Source organism: Neodiprion fabricii, chromosome 1 (genome assembly GCF_021155785.1).
Source record: "Neodiprion fabricii isolate iyNeoFabr1 chromosome 1, iyNeoFabr1.1, whole genome shotgun sequence".
NCBI lineage: Eukaryota > Metazoa > Arthropoda > Insecta > Hymenoptera > Diprionidae > Neodiprion > Neodiprion fabricii.
In genome coordinates, this window is record NC_060239.1 from 20,557,407 (window position 1) to 20,579,909 (window position 22,503).

General features: G+C 34.3%; 2 protein-coding genes across 6 annotated transcripts in view; one reads left to right on the forward strand and one right to left on the reverse strand.

Annotated features, from left to right (window-relative positions):
• LOC124180517 (midasin) overlaps positions 1-22,503 on the forward strand; it is a 120,120-nt gene that overhangs the window by 21,366 nt on the left and 76,251 nt on the right. Inside the window, exons 14-16 of the mRNA XM_046566144.1 lie at positions 135-440; positions 1,575-1,799; positions 2,798-2,926. Coding sequence (XP_046422100.1) covers positions 135-440; positions 1,575-1,799; positions 2,798-2,926 — 660 coding nt within the window. The remainder of the gene's footprint in view (positions 1-134; positions 441-1,574; positions 1,800-2,797; positions 2,927-22,503) is intronic.
• LOC124180550 overlaps positions 12,354-22,503 on the reverse strand; it is a 48,615-nt gene continuing 38,465 nt past the window's right edge. For all 5 annotated transcript variants that reach the window (XM_046566213.1, XM_046566233.1, XM_046566195.1 and 2 more), the window contains 3 exons: positions 20,452-20,634; positions 19,044-19,352; positions 12,354-17,725 (listed from right to left, as the gene is read on the reverse strand). In XM_046566213.1, the coding sequence (XP_046422169.1) occupies positions 17,549-17,725; positions 19,044-19,352; positions 20,452-20,634 (669 nt within the window). In that variant the 3' untranslated portion in view covers positions 12,354-17,548. The remainder of the gene's footprint in view (positions 17,726-19,043; positions 19,353-20,451; positions 20,635-22,503) is intronic.

Sequence of the window (22,503 nt, forward strand, 5' to 3'; positions counted from 1 at the left end):
TTTTTCCATGTACTTCACTAAAATCATTTCGCATATTTCATAATCAAATTGACAAAAAGTAACGATGTTCAATTTCCCATTCAAATTACAAAAGAATACCGACACCTATTGCTAATGCTGATGTGTTTGTTTAGGTGTTCATGGAAACTTTGTCAGATGTAGACCTGAAATTCATCGTCGTAGCTCAGTTTCCTAACCTTCCTGTTGATCTAGTGTCAAAAATGGTTGATTTCAATTCAAAATTGGCACTAGAAGCTGGTACTGTTTGGGGTTATCGTGGTTCTCCATGGGAAATGAATCTCAGAGACATAACTCGATGGTGCGAGGTGACAATTCAATCGGCCAATGTAAAAAACAGAGATCACCCTACTTACAATCCTGGCACGTGTGTAGATTTAATCTATATAGACAGGATGCGGACTAGAGAAGATAAGCTGAGGGTAAATAAAGAGATAATTTCTTTTAGCCAAATAAGCCTCCTCGTCAGATTTCGAAGCTGAGATCAATTGTATGCTGCAAAATTACAACGTTGAAGTTAGTGATGTTGATGTAAAAAAAAATATTGATAAAAATCTAGTTTCAAATTTCAAAATGATAAAAAAGTTAAATTTGTAAAATAATATAATATCTATACTGGGGTGGGCCAAAAAAAATCGACTATTTTTTTTTTTTCACTTTGTACTCCGAAAACTTGGTTGGTAGAGACCTCAAAAACATTGTCTCCAAGTATGAGCTCTTAATTTTAATAGGAAGGTCCTCCGCCTCACAGTTTTCTATTTTTTTCTTATGGCTAGGAAGAAAAATACATATCTCGGTATCTACCATTTATAAAAAAAAAAATATATCATATTTTCGTAGGAAATTGAATTCTCTACAAAAAAGGTCTCTTACAATTTTTTTGTATACCTCACTGTTCAGAAGATATTCACCGTTAAACTTCAATGCACACTATTTTTAACATAATTTAACATTATATTTTTAATATATATATATATTAGGGTGGGCCAAAAAAATCGACTATTTTTTTTTCATATATATATAGCGACGAACTGTATTACGTATATACATATATTACGGTTTACTGGATCATAATGTGATTGGCGTTTGTCACATTATAATGTAACTGATGCATTTTCAGGATTTAAATCATTATTTCGTAACCTCATAAGGACTACTGCATGCACTGAAATTCAGCAAATTGTAACAAAACAGAACATAATCCATATCCATTTCAAAAACTCGAATCTTTCAAAGAAATTTAAAAGTTGCGAGTCAAATTCATGAACTTGTCCTGGTTTTCTGAGTTTTTTCGGGTATCAAAACAATGTTATCTTGCAATAAACAAATGGAAACTAGAATGGTTGAAGTATAGAATCACCTTTAACAAAATTCGAATTATCTGTAATTCAGCCCGTGAATATAGTTAGAACATGTGAGCGTGTATTGCTAAAAGAAACTAATACGATGGTTGGATTCAAACTTTACCAATGGAATTGTAACCTCATTTAAGATTGGCTTCTCCCTAAATGCGAACACCAAAGGTGGATTTCAACTAAATTTATTTTTTTATATAGGTCAGAGACATGTACATAGAAATGTTTTCTCCAAACGAGTATCCATTGCCTCCTGTTCAGCCGATTACGTACATAACGCAAGACAGATTCTACCTTGGAGATGTATCGCTGAAACGCAGCAGTACTTGTGTACATGACGAGAAAACTCTGCTGCTTCTGAGAAATCAAACAGCAACCTTGAAGAGCTTGATAAGATGTGTGAATATGAATTGGATGTCAATATTAGTAAGTACTCGTCATTTTGTCACATGGTCTTGAAATGTCTTCTCGTATCTTATTATCGGCATACTTGGGTTTCCGAATTTGCAGAGTTAAATATTTGACTTGTTTTGGATTTTACCAAAGTTAACTGGTACTGCATCATTATCAAAGGCTGACAATAATTAACGCATACGTTTCCTGTCGAGGCTCATTAAGGTCTTGACAGATGTTTTTTTTTTCTGATGTAAGGACTCATTTGCACTATACAGTTAAATTCTGGATAAATTGCAGGTACTATTTTCTTCATACTTTTATGAAGAGAAGAAACAGATTCTTTAAAAGTGGTTACTTTTTTTTTTCTGATGGCATTTTTGCATAGTTATTCTCAAAAATTGCATTTTTTTTTCTACTCACAAAATTGCTACTGAAACTACTCTTTGTCACTGTTGCTCAGACAATCGAGATGGATCAGCTTGGAAGTCTGTAATCAGCTCATCAATTAGGTTTTAGCCAGCAGCATAAGCCTAGACAGAAATAACAGAAATTAAAATACTGATGAATTACAAATGTTAATTTTAGAATGAAGTTGGTTTTAAATTTGGGTGTGGTATATTGTTGTGTGCTGTATAAGCTACAACTGTGTTTCAATAATTTTGCTATAAAGACTTAAAAAATATAACGAAAACGAGTTCTCACACGATTCTCAGATCTGATTTGATTGCTGTAAAATAATATGATAATGAGAAAAATTTGCATTTAACTTAGATAATCAATATTGTTAAACCACATTATAGTCAGAAATAGAAATATATAGTTTTTTCTTCAAAAGTCTTTATGAATGCGTGAATTGAAGTAAAATACACAAATTTACCGGTAAAACAGCCTGTACTCAATTCGGTTTAGTATGTTCTCACACTGTTGTCACAAGTTGCAATTATACCATGTGGCTCACAATACAAATAGAGATTTTCAATTAAATCTTTTTTCTTTTGTCAATTTCACTATTCATTGCGATTATAAAGGTGGGAGGAAGTGGCTGCGGAAAGACCAGTTTGGTGCAACTTCTAGCAAAACTCGCTGGCCAGAAACTCCGATCTATATCTGTCAACTCTGCGATGGACACAACTGAATTATTGGGAGGATTCGAACAGGTGAGTGAAAATGAATATTTGATACGGCTTGTATCAGGTGGAATAGTGCATAACGCTGATTTGTTTATTGGGAAAGAAATACCACTGCACAAGACATAGTTCTATTCGTATTTAGTGTCTACAAGATACCGTCATCAATCTGCAAATTATCCGTACTAGTTTCACGCACAATTATACGATGATCAATTCATATAGAAACCAATTCTACAACTTTAAGGTTCTATAGGAAAATTGTCTTACATGTAGCATTCCTACAGATTCGTTGCCTATTAAATGGCTGATTGTGATATGATTTAAGAAATGAAACATTTTGCAAACGTCTTTGTTCCAGCACTTCAATTTAATTAAGAGTGAGAATATTCTCGCCCTAATTTTTATATAATGTAATGGTCAAAAGACAACCACGTCATACCCACAAATTCATTACATATCCTCGATATCAGATAGATTTCTACCATGTTTAACCGCCAATAGAAAGTTTTCGTCTCTTGAGCACCCGATGTAAGAATGTATGTAGATGAATGTTTGCATGTTGGAATCTTACGCTTCCGATGGGAAGCACACGCAAGACGGTCAAGCCGTCAAATAAATGATATGTGCAGTATCATTAGTTACGAGAAAATTCATTGTTGGGAGATATAATATTTAACCGTCATTTGAATCGTATCTGTTACATTTCTAAAAATTGACGAATCTTTACAATTCATACCATTATACACGTATTAATTTGCAACACACTTCCCCATATCTGAAATGTATTGTAGCGACCGTGACGCATGTCCAAAAATATGGGTAGAAACACTTCGTGGAACTGAAATTCTGCAAAGAAAGATTATTTACTTATAAAAATCGATTTCTGCCCACATCAAGTTCCTTGATTTTTATAAAAATTTGAGGCCGCATCGAGAAGTGTATGAGTTTAGATGAAAATATTTATTGGCATAATCATAGATGCAGCCGAAAAATATTGGAAGACTGTGGAATTTTATCGATTCCATTAGCATTTTCGATTAAAATAGTGTGCTTAACGATGTAGTACGATCATCTAGTGTTAAAATAGTTTTGAGATTTAGAAACCTTAGTTTTCGTAATGCCCATAACTGAATTTCGAATTGTCTATCATATCGCTTTAGTCCTGACACATAATTCGTCTTGGAGTCTTCAGGAAAGAATCGTGGTGTTACCACGCTGCGCTCACATGTCCTTAGCTTCGTACATGAAAGTAACATTTTGTTGTAGTACTTTTCAACGAAGAAACTAGGTATGCGTTTGATAGAAATTTAATCCTGGTAACTATACCGTTATGTAAATATTTCGTACAAAATGCATGAAATTAATAATTATTATTGCAATGAGATATAACGTCTTAATTAATTGAAAAATGAAAAAGTTGAAATAACAATAAAGCAAAGTGTGCAAGTAAAGTATTCTATCCATAACTCGGAGCGCATACTTCTAACGTAATTGACGTACAATAGAAAATGGAAATACGAAACTTGAAATATGTTCTTTCATTAATTTCGCGATGACGAATGATTTCGTAAAGTGGCGCATTATGGGAACCTTTAATTTTGGTATTTCAATTCGAAAATTTCCCGTCATCGTTGACGATAGAGCTTCAAATTATTCCTTCTCGAAAGTTTGAGTGCTGTTTTATGTTTTGGCCATTTTTTTCCATTGCAAGTTGGTCGTCAGAAAAGAAATAACGTAAACAGTAATATCGTAAGTCCTTGGAATAGGTATTCGATAATTCATTAATCGAAATAAATGAGTGAGAAAACAAAAGATTTTGGGTAATAGAAAATGCCCTCATGACGTCAGAGCCTGATTATCGGTGTCATTTTAGCACCACATAACCTAAGGTTTTAATTTTAATAGAGGCAAACCGTAATTTTTGGCATTTCAAATAACATATGTCACATAAATTTATGAAATGCAATCAATTATATACCCGTTCTACCATCAACACGCGAAAAAACACGATCAACGGTCAGCTGTCAGCCTAGTTTCATTAGTTTGATTTTTTTCCACCAGATGACGAATTGCAAAGTAACAATGTCAATAGTTTTATGGTAAAAGAAGTCACTTGGAAAAAATTTTTAAGTGACCGGGGCTCAAAATTTTAAACCATTTCCATTTAATGGAGAATTACCCTACTGCACTTACCTTTCTAGGGATACTAGTCTGTAATTGTTTCGATCTGTTGCAAGACGAGCGTATCTACCACAGTATTTTAAATAACTGTGGAAACAAATGACAACGGCGTAGAAGTGAAACATTATGTCTAAATGTTTTGTTGAAAAATAAGATTTGTTGACTTCATGGCCACGTGAAATCGACAGTGTGTCTAACGACCTGAAAAAACATGAGAATTCTTAAATGTCATGAAATTCAATGCACCCCTTCAAAAAGTCAAGAAATGTCATGAGATTTTATTAATGAATTGGTTGATTAGTAAGTCAGATATTAGCAATATACGGAATATTCATACTCATTAGCATTTTTTTTTAATTCTGAGTCTCTTGTATAGATAGATCGATTTAAAGAAAATATGCTTTTCCTCCTATGTACGGAACATATTGTTATATTTACGGCGCGTATTTCTAAGGCTTGTAATATAGTTGTGGATCATCAAAAAGCTCATGAAAAAATCCTTATTTGTTTCCTGAAACAACCTCATGATTTCCTGGTAACCGCAAAAAGTAGACACCCTGAATCGAGTCTGTGGAAATTGATTTTGGGAACTGTAACTACGATTCCGCTGTAGTCCTCAATTAAATCGTTTCAAAATTTGTACAGCAGTCAGGTAACCACCGTTTCCGTATCAAAATCAAATTTTTCTACCAATGCTTGACAATTAACACTCAAAAGTGACCAGAAGTTGATTTATAAATCGGTTTAAACACTAATCTGTTGTATTTGCGTTCGACACCATGTGACTGGTTAAATTACGAAGATTATTAGTAATTATGAATTTTCATTACCATTCTTAAAACATTCTTTGTCCCATAACTTTTGTCATTTGTCCAAAATTGTAGTCACTCGTGTTGAACTGAAAAGACAAACTTTGTCTTGACGAAATTCTAGTATTTGAAAATTAAATTTTATGCAATATTAGTTAACAGATATATTGTTAAATCTCTAACCAGGATTAACAGAGTTATACCTTACGAAAGAATGATCACCACCATCTGCGAAATTACTCTAGGTAAACTGAAGTTTAAATAACCACAAAAGCAACAATTTTAAGACTGAATTAGAATGCTTTTTCTTAACTGGAAACGAAGTTTATTGCATTTGTAAACATGATATCTTGTTTCATAGTCTTATGTATGGCTTTAGAATAACTCTTATCTATAATAGACTAGTTTAAATTCGGAAATATCCCGACATTGTTTAAGGTGACAGTTCGAATTATTTCTATTTAACTTTGAGTAAAAACGAATATCTTTCTAGGTAATTTTTTCTTACAGCGAGTCATTCAGAGAAAAATAAATATCATAATTTGAAAACTGGTAATTCCTCTAAATTTTTGATAATCAATTAGTAAAAATAAGTATACGCAAAAACAAAAAAAAAAAAAGAAAGAAAGAAAAACAAGTTGGATGAATAGAACAGGTTAGCTTTTTTATACATGTGATCCCGAAATCAGCTGTTCATAGTCGAAATAATAGACTAGGTTTACATGGTGCCGATCTATCTTGCCGAGGATAAAACTTGAATGAACATTCTATTCACGTCATATACTTTGGCATCATAATGCATTTCACTTCAATAAACATTTTTGAATTGTGATCATTGCGATCAGATTATTTTTCTTTTATATACAACTTGTTTGCAATAATAATATTGTACTAAATTCATTAATGAACATTTTTTAGCGATTAGTTTCCAGTTATAGGTTTTTAGTGCAGGTTTGAGTACATATTATTTTTATTATGCACAATTTATTCATACAGTCATTGCCTGCTGGTTTTTTTTTTTCAAGAAATCTCAAGGTGAATAACTCAGGAACGAAAAGCGATGCAAGAAGAGTTTTGTACAAAACTTGTCTTGTTTCAATGGGGAAAGATGATGTTGATATGGGCCGACTTGTGGCTTGTCATTTTTAAAAATCTTCAAGTAACGTTTGGTATTTCGACTATGAACAGCTGATTTCGGGATCACATGTATAAAAAAGCTAACCTGTTCTATTCATCCAACTTGTTTTTCTTTTTCTTTTTTTTTTTTTTTTTTTTTTTGTTTTTGCGTATACTTATTTTGACTAATTGACTATCAAAAATTTAGAGGAATTACCAGTTTTTAAATTATGATATTTATTTTTCTCTGAATGACTCGCTGTAAGAAAAAATTACCCAGAAAGATATTCGTTTTTACTCAAAGTTAAATAGAAATAATTCGAACTATCACCTTAAACAATGTCGGGATATTTCCGAATCTAAACTCAAAAATGAAAATTCCCAGACTGAGGTTGTACTACCGATATATGTTTTATTCCTTGCGCAACCACTCTGTTGTGTCTGTGTTCCATAATTTTGCGTGAATGCCATTTTACCCCTTTGCACACTGAAACGTCCGCCTGTGGGCTATTTCTTCAAAAATGCGTCACTTTTGATTGTGATGTTTTTTTTTTTTTTTTTCAACAAAATCAGATAGCAGAAAATGGAAAGAATCAGCTCTGATTTCAATCAAGACTTAATGAGATGAAACTGATTATTGCACACAGAATTTATAGATGTGACAATGAATTTCATTTTCGATTCTATTAAGTAATGTGAATCTTCTGTAATCTTCGGTACAAAATTATAAAAAAATTTCGAAAAAGGTAGAAGTAGAAAAAAAAAAAACTTCCCTTCTTTTACTTTTCCAACAATTTCATTCACATTATGGGTGATTACAGTTAAAATCGTCGAAAATGAGTTCGACTAATATATTCGGTAACTCTTTCTGCAATAGTTAGTTTTTTTCAGAAGGTTCTAGTTTTGGTAAAAATTATAGTTCGAATTAAAAAATTTAGAACAAATCAAGACTAATTTATCCCATATAGAATCAGGAAACATTTAGTTGTTTTTTGTCTTTGTTTAAAAAAAGTCTTCAAAATAGAAAATGCACATTTTGGGAATCTTCAATTTTGTGGTCGACTTTAAAAATATTCATTCATTATAAATATGATGGAGGTTGAAGCTGTTTTTTTTTCACAAACTTTTTTGGATTTAGATTTTTGAGGAAAACAACAGTTTTTTCCCACACTGTTCAGTTATCCGAATTTTCGACTATCCGAATGATATATTATCTGAATTACAAAGAACAAGAAATATTCTTTCAAGTCGTCTTTGACCAACTTATTTCCGTAAGAGAATATCTTGTAGAAAATTTGAATAAACGAAAAACTTACGGATTCTTTGACCGTTTTCTGAATGAGAAATTTATGATTCCTACACGTGAACTCGTATGAAATATTAAATTTTCTATAAAATCGGAACGCTTACTTTCAAGTAGTTCTGATGGCGTACAACTCATAAATAAAACTGAACGTGAGCCGCTTTATCAAAACGTCTAATGTACAGTCAATGTTTCTACACGTGTAGAAGCTGATCTGATGCAATGTTGTGTTATGTCGCGATAAGTTATTGTTGAAGTCATATCCGACTCTAAAACCTTCAAAAACTCGGGTTCATTATTTATTTGTTTTCGTGAAAATTCGAAAACTGCACGTCAATTATCCATGGTGTTTATACGCAAAATGTATTTTTCAGATTTTTAAACCTTGAATTTGACCATTTTTTGCATACATACAAAAAAAAGAGCGTTCGGGGGAGTAGTTTCCGTCTAATATTTTTTTTTTCCTTTAGAAAAATCCAAAAACACGTAAATTTGTATTTTTGCAGTATGAATTTTTTTCTACATTTTTATAATTAAATTTGACCATTTTTGGCATAAATTTAATCGTATTTAGGAGTGGTTGACTCCCTCAATTTTTTTCTAATTGATAAAATCACATTTTCTATTTCTCGTTCTAAGAAAATTTTATCCAGTTGGTTCGGTAAAAAAATATTATGTTCTTGTGCATGGAAGAACGAAATTGATGCTTGACACCTCCATCTTTGGAGGGCAGTTTCACCCCCTTAAAGTATTTAATGGCCGATAAAAAAAAATTCGTGTCGCTTAGTTTTCTATGCAATACGGCATACGAGTATATGAACTACATCAAAATCGGTGAAATCGACCTGAGATAGTTTCCTTGTAAAAATTATTCACAACGAGTGTAAAAATTTCTGATTTTCATCACGGAAAAGCCCCGTTTTCTGATTCTACTTATGGCCAACTCCATGAAAGTAAATCGAAGAACCTTGACAATGCAGGTAATGAAGTACTGGAAGGATTCTGCATTAATAATATATACAACGATAATTTTCTGAAAAAATTTAATATTTCGCTATTTCCTATCCCATATATAAGTTTAACCCATTGACGTTCGTTGAGAGACTTGCATAAACATTCGATAGAAAACAGATGATATCTTCGAAGTATCAACGAGATTTCTTACCTTCCCAAGTTTTTACGAATGTTTTTAGTCAAGCTATCTCTTCTAGAAGTTAAGACGACTGGTTTTTCCGCAACCGCAATTAATGAAATCATTTTGTGTGATTTCACTGCTCTTCGTTCATTACAAATAGCTACATTGAAGTATGATTCAGTACGAAAATGTACGTTTGCTTTCATAATAACGTCATACCATTTCATATAGTTCTTTTTTTTTAACGTGAAAAATATCTCTGCGATATTTTTATTGTTTGCATGTTTAACGACTCACATAAATTCATTATTTATTGTTCAGGTTTGAATGAATAGTTTGGAAAAATAATTTGATTGGAAAATAGAAATGTGAACCAAATTTTTTTTTTTTAGATGTACGTACATATTATACAATATGTATTATTTTTTAAAACTAACGCTTAACAGTAATTAAAGTGTTGGTTTTTTTTTCTTTCTACTTTCCTGAATTTATCTCTCGTAACACTTTTGTATAAATATGTTAGAATAGTGTCATAGAGTTATACGAATCTGTGCACGTCTTCATGACATACATATGTACCTATGATTTAAATGAATCTATGCGCAAAAATATACAGCAGGGTAGGTTTATCGGTTTTGATCAGTTCAGTACCAGTTGTGGCCGTATTTTTGAATTAAATTAAAGGTTATGGCTGCGAGCGGTACAAAGGTGGTTCGATTTACCCAAACAAATTTTCAAACGACAAAATGTTTCGTGTAGTGAAAATTTCTGTCTAAAACTGGCATAGCTCAAATTTGAGTGATGAATTCAGTAACTAAATAGATCAATGGTAACGTTAATGAACTAGTAAGTGTAAATATTATACCATATGGATATCTTCATGCAGGTTCTTTATAAGTATTCAGGGCTCTAGGTCAGTTCGAGTGGCGCAAAAGGCCCGCGCCAAGTAGTCGAGGAAATAAAGCAATGGACTGTCGATTTTTTGAGCAGTAAGACGGATTTTAATGCGGTTTTTTGCATTCGCTTCGTAAGAGCGCCTACAAACTTTGTGAACTAAATTGATTAATTAATTTTTTGAAAATGCATTATGGCATTAATAATATGCATTTTGCAAGTGCACTTCCAAGAGACACTAAATAAAAAATTTGCTACTCGGGGGTTTTTGGGGTCGCTGAACACGAATATCGCCACGGCAACCGTCTCCGAGGTACCTGGTGCCCAGGGTGGACAGTATCAACGTCTTCTCCTAGAGTTTTGGCGAAAATTGTGATCGAATTTGTGATTGAATTAAGAACAATATACTTTAATTGAGGTAAAAATGATAATACTCAAGATAATTCCAGAAAAAGACGTGGAAACGTTCACCCTGGGCACCACGTACCTCGGAGACGGTTGCCGTATCGATATTCGTATTCAGTGACCCCAAAAACCCCCGAGCAACGAGTTTCGACAAATTCGATCACAATTTTCGCCAAAACTCTAGGAGAAGACGTTGATACTGTCCACCCTGGGCACCAGGTACCTCGGAGACGGTTGCCGTGGCGATATTCGTGTTCAGCGACCCCAAAAACCCCCGAGTAGCAAATTTTTTATTTAGTTTCTCTTGGAAGTGCACTTGCAAAATGCATATTATTAATGCCATAATGCATTTTCAAAAAATTAATTAATCAATTTAGTTCACAAAGTTTGTAGGCGCTCTTACGAAGCGAATGCAAAAAACTGCATTAAAATCCGTCTTACTGCTCAAAAAATCGACAGTTGGGCCGTTTTTAGTGCTTTATTTCCTCGACTAAAGAGATACTTACGGTATACGGTGAATTACTTAGTCAATTTAGTCGCGAAAAAGTTTGTCATTTTTCACTCTACTGTTCAAAGTAAACTCGAAACTTGGATAAGATGTTTCGATTAAACAGGTTTGTTAGCTTCGTACCTAATTTGAAATGACAAAGTATCTACAATTTTGTTGATTATAAGTGCTCTATGGATGCCAAAAAGTTCAGTGCTGCATAATTATCTCCAAGATTCTTTTGAAGACGAAAATATTTCCATTCCATTGTTGAATATTGTAGGTGTTATTTATATACCTTTTGAACTTAAAACACAGAGAATTTCTCGTTTATATTCCGCTGGTCCTGGGTTCGATTTCCGCGGTCATCCTATAATTTTTCTCATCGACAAATTCTTTCATATTTAACATTATTCAAGATTACATTCGTCAATGCGAAAATAAGAAATGCCGAGTTCATATTATTTTGTCAACTGTCTTGGATTTGCTTACATCCACAACATTAACTAATCCTGGTGAAGACGTCTAGAACTTTTCCTTATTAGTCGAACTTGTAAACTTGAGAATAGTCGGAGTCGCTGAATGGCTAATTTATGTTCAAACAAAAATTTGGCAAGTCAAGTTCGAAATGAACCTATGATAAGATCTTTTTAAAAAAAATTACTTAATTTACGGTTGTTTTTTAAATCATCGTTCCAGGAATATTCAAAGTTGAACTGTATAATTATTTGGTGTTCTTACAGATTAAAGATGGAACTGTTTATTTTGACGACGGAAAAATATTTGCAAAAATGTACGTTTCAGAGATGGATAAAAAAACTACATGATCGCGTGCCAGTAACGTTCTTATCGTTAGTTTTTACAAATCTATCACCGGGATAGTTTTTGGCGATCAAGTCAGGTGATCCTTATTTTTCGTTATTATAGATGAACCATTGAATAGAATTTGTTGAGATTTCAGTAAGTCACAGGGTGGCCAATGGTCAGGGAATTCCTGCAAAATCTGGAAATCTCATGGAATTATGAAATTTTGGAATAGTTAGGGAAATGTCAGGAGCTTTTGCGGCAATTCAGCAAATCGTTTATTATATTTTTTTTTTCATACAAGTACGTCCCACAATGTTTTTAAGCTTTAGATAAATTAGATCGAATACAAATTTTTTCACTATCACCGAAAGGTTCTCTTCAAACTTTGAATATTCTTAAATATTACCTTACAAACGATTGTGCGCATTGGCCAGATGTGACAGTGTGACCCAAGTGACAGTTCGTACTTTCATAAAAAAAAAAAAAAAAGATACGGAAAATACGTATATTTTTTTAAATTTGCTGTAACCAATTTATCTGGAATTTCGTGATGGAGATTTAGTCGCTACCCGGTAAAACGTTACTTTTTCACCGCAGAATTCGTTGAATACATTTTTACATGGAAAAGATTGAAATTGTTTTTTTTTTGTGGGTGTACGTTACTGTTGTCTTCTGTCACGAATTTTAAGTGCAATAATGTGCATGGGTTAGGTGTTTTCAACTATTCTCGAAGTAATGAGTCATAAATGAGACATCGAAGCACTATGATAATGCAATATCGAGGGTAGGAAAAATGAACTACGTTTCCAAATAATTTCCAATGTAAAGAAGCCATTGGAGGTGGCCGGTTTCGAATTTTCTCTTTGCTAACGTCACGTCAATAAAATCAAGTAAAGTATGAAGGATAATGTTCAATATTTTCAGAACGATAATTCAAGAAAAAACGCTATTATACCTTGGTGCGTACATCCATTTACGCGCAGAAAGATGAAATTTTTCAAAAAGATCCAGTCCCGGGTCCATTTTATAAATCAGTAAACGAATACAAGCATATTCTTTTTAGAATTTAAGAATTAGCGGTCGACGGCAAGAAGTAAGGTCGAAGAATTTAACCAATACAGCTAAATGGTTGAAAACAAGATTATATCACATTTGTTTGAAGAGTATTTCATGCATTTTCCGATGCCTCTATGTTCAATTATTTTTATTATTTTTGAAGTTACAGCCACTAGAAGGAGTGTGCCAAATTTAGAATTAAATCTGGAATTACAAATGTGAGGCAATTTTTCCACAGTTTTTAATCGTGTGGGTTGTATACGAGTTTTTATTAGGCGTGACTCCAGACGAACCGCTGAACCGATTATGGTGAAATAAGGATGGAAAACAAAGTACGCAAGCGCTCGTCACAGGACTGTGCGTGGTCCAGCCTCGCGCAAAAAGGCAAGCTTTTTGGCTATATCTCTTGTTCAACTTCGTACTTTTTCCTCCGACGAATTTCAACAATGATTTCTCTCTTCCTTTGAATGTCTACATTTTGGTTATCTTGGGTGCATAGCTATATTATATGTATACCTTACGTGGACTACTTTCTACGAAGCATCCCGATCGATCGTGTATCTCAGAATTTTGCAAGGTCATCCCTAACTAATTGGTTCTCACTAGAAGTAAATTTTCACCACTTGGATTGCACCTACATACACAAGTAAAGATTTCAAACGTGTGCTATTATACAATATATATATATATATATACGTCATTTTGATTTGTGGGTGCATTGATTTTCATCACGGCCGCAGGTGACGAGCTATTTGTGTGTCAAGAACGCGCGCACATACAGAATTACATACAATACATAAAATATACCTAGATACGCGCACATTTCGGATACTTTTTGTTAATTGTTATTGTTGAGAGATTCTTAGTTGATTAAAATGTGTAAAATTTTCTGTTCTTCTGAACTTTAGCAACCCTCCCTATTTTATTTCGAAATAAAATTCAAATTAATTTTCTATCACTTGAATACTTCTATATCACATCATCATATCATGTTGCGATATTTTCGGTTCAAAACTAACAGCCGAAGGGGTAACCACTCAATATATTCGCGACCCAACTTACGTATTTCGTAACCATTTCATACAGTTTCACGCTAGGTATTTCACATAAATTTCATACTATTTCATGACTGGTTACCCCTCGCGAATATTGAATGCTATAATTGAGGAAAAATTGAATGAACCTAACGTTTCCCCAAATATTTATTTATCTTTATAAGCAAGTTGGGAATTAGTCCCTTCAATTACATGACGCCAATTGTTACGGAACCAAGTACTCGCAACTCGAGTTTATCAGACGTATACCTACTGTGATGAATAGTCAAAATATCAAGAAGCAATCACAGATACTGGGTACATTTAGAATGTGCACTTTGAGGTAAAAATTACAAAAATGCATTGCTATCCATGGGCATATTCTAATTGTGAGTAATCGTAGACTTTCGAAGCCGCCCACAACGATGTCACGTTTACCTACAGGATTCTGAACTCTCTTGCTTCCCAATTTGTCAGATTGTGTCTTTCCCTTCTGGAAAAGTTGACTTTACTCTTATTAGGCTCTCCCCTTTGGCGTGATGTCATGTATGACTGGCCCCTTATAATATACGATATTAAAGCGTTGATAATTCAATCGTACATTCTTAATTCTATACCTATTATCGTCGGGAAATCATGTTACTCAACAGATATTATTAATTTTTTATCTTGACAGAATGCTATAGTCAGTCTTTACAGACCGTGTGAAATTTCACTTGTTTACTATTATGGAAGCCTACGCAGCACTGTTGTATCAATACTGTACTCGACGCGATTCTACGTGCAATGCCGAACGAACTGCCCAAAAGCTTTTTCTTTCCATGCAAAAATAATGCTAGGAAATGTATTCCTGCAATAAGTAGTAATTCAATTGCAGAAATACATTCGTTGACATTACCGTTGCGTAACATAAAACTTTTTTCTCGACAGTTGTATTCGAGATTGCGTGTGAAATTGCGTTGAATGCAATATTTTCGCATCAGTAATGCTATGATAATAGTTTAAATAAGTACGGATTGACTATATCATTCTCTTCACAGTCTCTGATTCAAGTATACATTATAACGAGATGACTTTTAATTGAAACAAATAACACGTAATCTAGTGCATAATTTGATATTATATGCAATAAATGTAATTTATTGTTAAGTTCATTACTTAATTTTTTCCTATTTCGAATAAAGCTCATACAAACTTGTACTTGTGTCATGAAAATCTGCGTTTATGAATGATGCACATCTTGATAGAACGAACATTATTTTTTGTTGAATTGAAGGTAAAAAAGTTGTAGAAATGATGAGATAACGGGAGGGGGATGGGGAGAGGAACCAGTTTTTAGAATCATATTTTTCAAACATACCTGAACCAACATAAAACACTTGTATACGGATCTTGTGTCCTTTAAAGGTGGCGTATTATAGCAAAATGGACAGAATAATAACCATCACGTTTTTATAGCACATTTTGTTACGGAAAATCTGTTGGATATTTTTCAACTGAACATATATTCTAATCTTTACTTTATCCAATTATGCGAAACGGTTGACAAAATTCTACACCAAACGTAATATTTGATAAAACACAAGAACGGACTTGCAATTAGCTGCAAGTATTGAAATTGTACTGAACATTAAAACACACGAGCATACAATTATGTATAGTTTATAAATTGAAGCTTAATAAAATATGATTTTTTACGTCTCTTCGTTCGATTCTAAAAATTTCATAGCTAACATATTGTAAATATAGAATTCAGTTTGTAAAGAACTAACAGTTGGGCGATTATTACTTTTCATAGTTTTATATCTAAAAGTGAATTTGTAGTTACGTCTATGACTGATATAACTTCATATTCATATACCCGTATTGCTTTATCTGCATACATGAGCGAATTTCAATTTGTCTTCCCCTTTTTTTCTTTTTTTCAAGTCAGAAATTCGTCTCGAATCCGCACGACAAAATGGAAAAATCGATGATTATTTTTCACGTTTCTACTTGTTATATTATTCAACCTAAAGTAGGTTTATCATCATCATAATTATTATTGTTATTGTTGTTGTTGTCATCATGGTCATCATCATCGTCGTCGTTCTTGTTGTTGTTGTTGTTGCAATTCTAAAAACTTTGGATTTTTCATTGGCGTACTTAAAATTGTATTTCAAGTTTCATTTGATCTGACATTTACGGTGAAATCTGACCTCTCTACACACAAAATTATTCAACATGGGCTTTATCGAAGAATTATCCTACACCTGTCTCATTATTCACGGCGTTTTCATATTTATGCTTTAAATCTAATTAAGTATTGTGATCTCAATTCACATATAATTTCACACCGTAGGTGTAGTTTGATGTTGTTGTACGTACCTTGAAAATAGTGTTTCGCATAACCTTGCATGTGCAAGGCAATGTCGAGTATAATTGAATCAACGATATCGACAGTGTCAAATATGTTTTCTAATCAATTCAATCCCTCGTTAATAATACTGGTACTCAATATGTTTTGTGTAACGCAAATACGGTTCATACGTATTTTTATGTCTCAGTACTGAAAGTGCTTATTTTCGTACTCCGCGATAAGAAGAAACCTGTGAAACATACTTTTGTCACATAAAGTATAGTGAACTACAAAGGCAAAGTCTCTTTACATCTAGCGTATTTGCAATATTCGTCTTCGCCTCGCGCATGCGCACGCTTATGACTCATATTGTAAACTTACGCTCATTGTCAAGGTAGAAAGAACTATTCTGCCGCCTTTATGCACAATTTACTAATTCTGACAATCTACCTGAGACAATACTGTGCGTGAAGATGCTGTTTATAACGATACAACAATACAATTGTTTTCACTAAGTTACAAATCCGTGTGATCTAAAATAGTTTAATTCAAATCGGTGTGGGCAAGAAGATTCACACAGAAGCCCCGAGCCAATAATAATTTACGAAAAATCGAATGGTTATTTTCCAATAACTGACACCTTAGCAACTAATTGACGACCTTTTTGTTCTCTAAAATTGTATGAATTATGAATTCGAATCCTCAAATTTCCAATCATGCTGGTCAGTAGGATTACCTACATGTCTGAGGAATGTACAATAATAATTTTGTAAGTTTCATTCCAAATAATTAACAGACTATTTAAAATTGTCAGTAAATGGATTAGCGTTGATACGTAATTGAAATATTTACCATTTAAGAATATGCATTTTACTCTCATTGGGTTTTTGGTGAATGCTCACCATCGGGAAATTAACGTAGGGTGAATCCGTCCGCTCGGTTATAACATGTTTCTGTGTTCTGTATACCACTTGAGGTGTATGAAGCCACTGTATAGAATTACGAAAAACAGCACGAGTTACCTAAACACACGGATTCACCCTGCTCTGTGGTGTGTATCCACGAAAAGATCTGCGTGAAGGATCTATTCGCTGGGTAGGTCGCTACTCGCAGGGCTTATCGGCGATAAGTCACCCAATTCGGGCGGAGGTGGCAACAGTAAACTAGGCCTACGAGATATCTCTTCTTGGTACAGACTCGTTGTGCTCTTAGGCCTTGGTGGTAAGATCCAGGGGTCTGGTGGTGCCGCGATCAAGTCATCCTGAAAGCACAGATCAATTTCATTAATCAATTGAGGCAGAGAAATTGACACAAAAAATCATATTAAACAATCAGTCGAGACAAAGACGCATAATGTAATGCGGGAACAATTTTGCTTTGTGAGCCACCCATACTTACAAGAAGCGTTGCTCTTTTTGAGTTCACCATAATAGAAGTTTAAAACTACAATGAAGTGTAATACATTTTGATCAACACAAAATTGGAAGAAGAATTTTTTTTTTTAAGTTAAAATTGTCACCGCCGTGTTAGAATACTCATTGTGACTATCCTAATGTTTGGTGCCGAATTCGTCATCAAAGAGTCCGCAACTTCATGCCAACATGTGGTTTATAAAAATTACTCATCCGTAAAGCCACGGTCGTGGAAGACTTGAATCTCCTATATTATAAGTTGGTTGAATTCAGGTCCCTGTATAGAGAAGTAACTTAACGAGCAGCACTTGGTTAACCCTCTGTGGCCACACCTTCTGCATATAACATGTTACATGTGGTCGGAATAATCCCAGTCTTCATTAATAACGTGATATTAGCGACTGTTGCATCGCTTTCATTGACTAAAAAAATTTAGGATTATACTTTGGACATTGTAGGTTAGGGAAGAATCGTTGTTATGTATAAAATTTGATGAGTAAAGTGGCGCAAAAAATTCTGAAACATGTAAAAGTGTAAAAACCACCTTTTTTTTAACTGAAAAATTCATAACTTTTGTATTTCTTAAATATTTTTTGACAAGATTTGTAGGTGATACTTCTAAAATGTGATACTTGTACAGATAAATTAGCTTAATACTGAGCGATCCGAAAAAGATATTTATTCTGAGATATGAGAAGCGTTTATTCTGGAATAAAGTAAAACCTGAAAATTACGAAGAAACGTTGGTATTTTACTAATATTCTCGTTAAAAGAAAATTCGTGAACATTAGAGGGACATTACAGCAGTTCACGTTAAGAAAAAAAAGTGTTTTACTACCGCAGTCTCGCACATCTGATTACAACTATCACAGAAATTACATGTGATATCCTTCTTCGGAAAAAAACTGTTATCATATTGATTCCTATTTTTCCTGCATATGCTTTGGTGTTGAAGTAAATACGTATTTTCATGAAATACTTCCTTGTTGGTCAGACATGGGGTCAGAATTACCCCTACGCGCCACAGGGAATACTTCAAAGTGGTGCCAGATGAAGGACCAACCTTATTCAACCACAACAACTTATAATTATATAACATTTAAGTTAAGAGTGGGGTCATATTGATCCCCAGTGACCCCGGAGGGTTAAGATTGTTACTCAACTTACCATGAGTAAGTGTTTGGTAACCGGGGGCAAAGGCGGTTTCAAAAGAGCGACGTCTGTTAGGTCGCAGGTGTTTGCTGCAGAAAGAGCCAGCGGAGGATCTGGGGGTGAGGGTAGACGTAGGGGTGGTTCGTAGCTGGGCGGTTGCACGGATTGTATAGGACTGTTTACCGTTGATCCCAATATCCACCGAGCCAGGCTCTCGCAGCATCCGCAACACACGTCAGACATGCCTTGACGTAAACCTCGATGTAACGCCAGGAATAATGCCGGGTTTATGAACGCGTGAACGTGAGCGATGTGCAGCGTCACCTGAGTTGTGTATCGTACAAAGAACTGGTGAGAAACTTGCTAATGCTCTGAATACTCTACGGATACTCTGAACGATCTTCAGTAAAACCTTTACGGAAAATCACTATTTACTAGTGCAGTAGTTGTTGTAGTGATGAAGCACTTGAGCTTAACTCGAGTACTTCTTTTGCCACTGCTTGACTTCTGCAGACCACTTGTACTCATTTCTGTACTATTGCATGGAATATGATACGTACTCCGCTAATACATTTCTAGACTCTACTATTGTCCCAATGAATCAGGATACCTAGGTCTGAAATTCATTAAGTCGGCAAGTAAAAACGCTAAGCATTGCCTAATTAAGAAACATTGAAACATAAGAGAGTGCCAGCAGCTCTCGTTAAATCTCCCGCGGGATTCGGGATCATAATTATCGGCTTCTATGCTTTGAAGAACGCAGTTTTAGTGTAATTTTTTCATCAAGTTTTCTTGAAGTAGACTTGAATGATCTAGAAAATTCGTTGCAATTCTCATGCACAGTGTTAGGTTTTCTGGATCTGTCGGTACTTCAAAAATAAAAGCCGTCAAAAATTATGGTAGCTGCGAACATTTAGCCCGAAGAGCGATCTCGAATAGAATGAACAGTAGACAAATGTTGAGAACTACAAAATAAGACAAAAAAATTATGCATTTAATTTCATGCTGCTTTGATTGTTTACGAGCATAATTGCATTGATAAAACAATTTCGCCACCTAGTTATTGATCGAGGCTCTATAAAATCGGATTACCGATAGTATGCATTTTTTCAAATATTTGTTCAATGCAGAAAACAGCCAAGTTTCTAATGTTTCCTCGACCAATAGTCCAGCTCAGTTACCCATCAGTATAGTGGACTTCAAACCCAAATGACCCAATCCATTAGTACGATTATATGTAAGTGAGTGTTGAAAACTGTACAAGTGATCACTACTAAAGAGCAGTAATAATTTTTGGCGATGAAAGAAAGAGACGTGAAGAAGAGATGAGAAAATAAAAGATCAGTGGCGGATGTATCAGTTGCAGTGACTTGGGGGCGACTTAGGTATTTAAAACGACAAGTGTATGTTCGACTCCATTTACCTCGTATCCCGTTGCGTTTCCAATGACAGGATGGTGCACGAGTGTAACGAAGAATAATGGTCCCCAAAAAATAACGTACGCTGCCGTTATGATCAGGAACATTTTCACTCTTTGAACTCCTTCGCGTTCCATTCTTCGTAGATAATTTCTCATCCTGCGATGTTCCTCTATGGCACCGCCTCTCTGTCGAATAGTCATTGTTCACGTATTATATGCGATTCGCAGAATCCTGATTGAAGTTAATATTGAGTTAAAATTAATATAAATGAAAGAAAAATTATGTACTTGAGTCAAGTGAGGTAGAAATTACAAGTGACTAACTTCACCCTAAAGGCTTTGAAGATCGATTTGTATCTGATTCTGTCAAGTATGTTATTTGTTGTTGGTTTTGGATGGAACACAATTTAATGATTCAACGAACTTACCTGTAAGTGAAATTCTATTATGATTGTATTAAGCTACTTTTCCGAGATCGACTCGTAGTACTGCTACTTTTCACCAATGTCACCACATTATTTACATGTATATAAATCAAAAATATTTTTCGTTTGATTACTGCGCCGGGAATACCATTCTTTATTCCTTGAAAGTATTGCTTTGACATTTCTGGGTATCAAACCAAGGTTGAATTCTTAGGTGGTTTCCGGTGGGACTAATCTATTCGAAAAAGGCGCTTCATGCAATCGTGACATGTTTTTGTCGTATTTTATAAAAGTTGAATTTCTACTTATTCGTTCAATAACGATTTAAAAAGTAGGTCCTTTTGGGGTAGTTGGATGAATGTAAAATCAGGTGAAGGTTTCCGAGATAATTTACCAACCCGCCACCTTTCTACTTGCAGCTAAATTAAAAGCGTGCCTTGTGCTGTATGCACTGAAAGTATTAGCATCCACGCTACTATTTCAGAGCCTTTGTTTCACTCAACGACTCAATATTTGTGTAGATACTGGTTTGTCTGGCTTTTTTAACGATATGAAAGGAAAGTAAGACGTATTTCGTAACTCTTTGCTGCTTTTCATATAATGTTTTGGGGTAGATACCACACATAATTTCAAGTTTGTTGTATATAGAGGTTAGAATCAAGGTATGTTGAGTTTTTATAGAGCCCCAGATTTCAATCTTATTCGGTATCTCAATTTCAATATGAGTATACCTAGCTTTCTTATATTTCTTATATTTTTCACGAAAGAGTTTGCAGTTTTCGGCCGATTATTAGCGTTAGTAGTATGATAAGTCCTGGGAACGATTATTCCAGACCACATTCTCCAGTGAGTGACCAACGGGATAAGAGATTTAACACAATTTTTGGGTCGAATGCCCAGTCATTATTAGTTAAGAAGGTTTTAGTTGTCCTAACCTTTAAAGAATCTTTCAATTCTAGCATCTTGATCTATCTCCATGCATTGAGGATGTTGCTGATTCCGTGCAATTTAGGAATCCATAAGCTGATGATCCGCTGTCAAATTGTTCAGTGAGGAAGTTAAACGTATCCATGATCGAAATACACAATAGGTCAATCGTCCTTGGTGTTCTGCCAGCTTTTTAACGTATTATTGTATTGTTTCGTTTGTGATTCGATCAGAAATGATATCATGACGTCTATGGTTTTCTATGAATTCTTTTCCGCTCGTGTGCCCTTCACTTCCTGGCTACCAGGCAATGTTGTTTCCATAGATTGTGCGGTTCCCTGTTTACAGAGCATAACTCGGCAATATTAGGTTTAAAAATGATAGATTTTGATGTACACAGTGATTTGTACAGTTTAAACCAAGGTCTTGTTGACCAATGTGAAACTACTACAGCCGGGATTCCCATTAGTGCCAGGTAGGGATGAAAGGGGAAGAGTTTTTTGGCAAATTGGCGTTCCCCCACCTTCGACTTTCGCGCTCAGGCGGATTTTTTGTCGCTTCGTGTTGAATATAATATCGTACTCCGAACTATATGTATATGGATGACAAGAACTTTTAGTTAACAGCACTATCAAGAGAACGGTATAAGAAATCATAGCTTGCAATAATTTTCTGAGAAGTGGAGAAAAGGGTTCACACATAA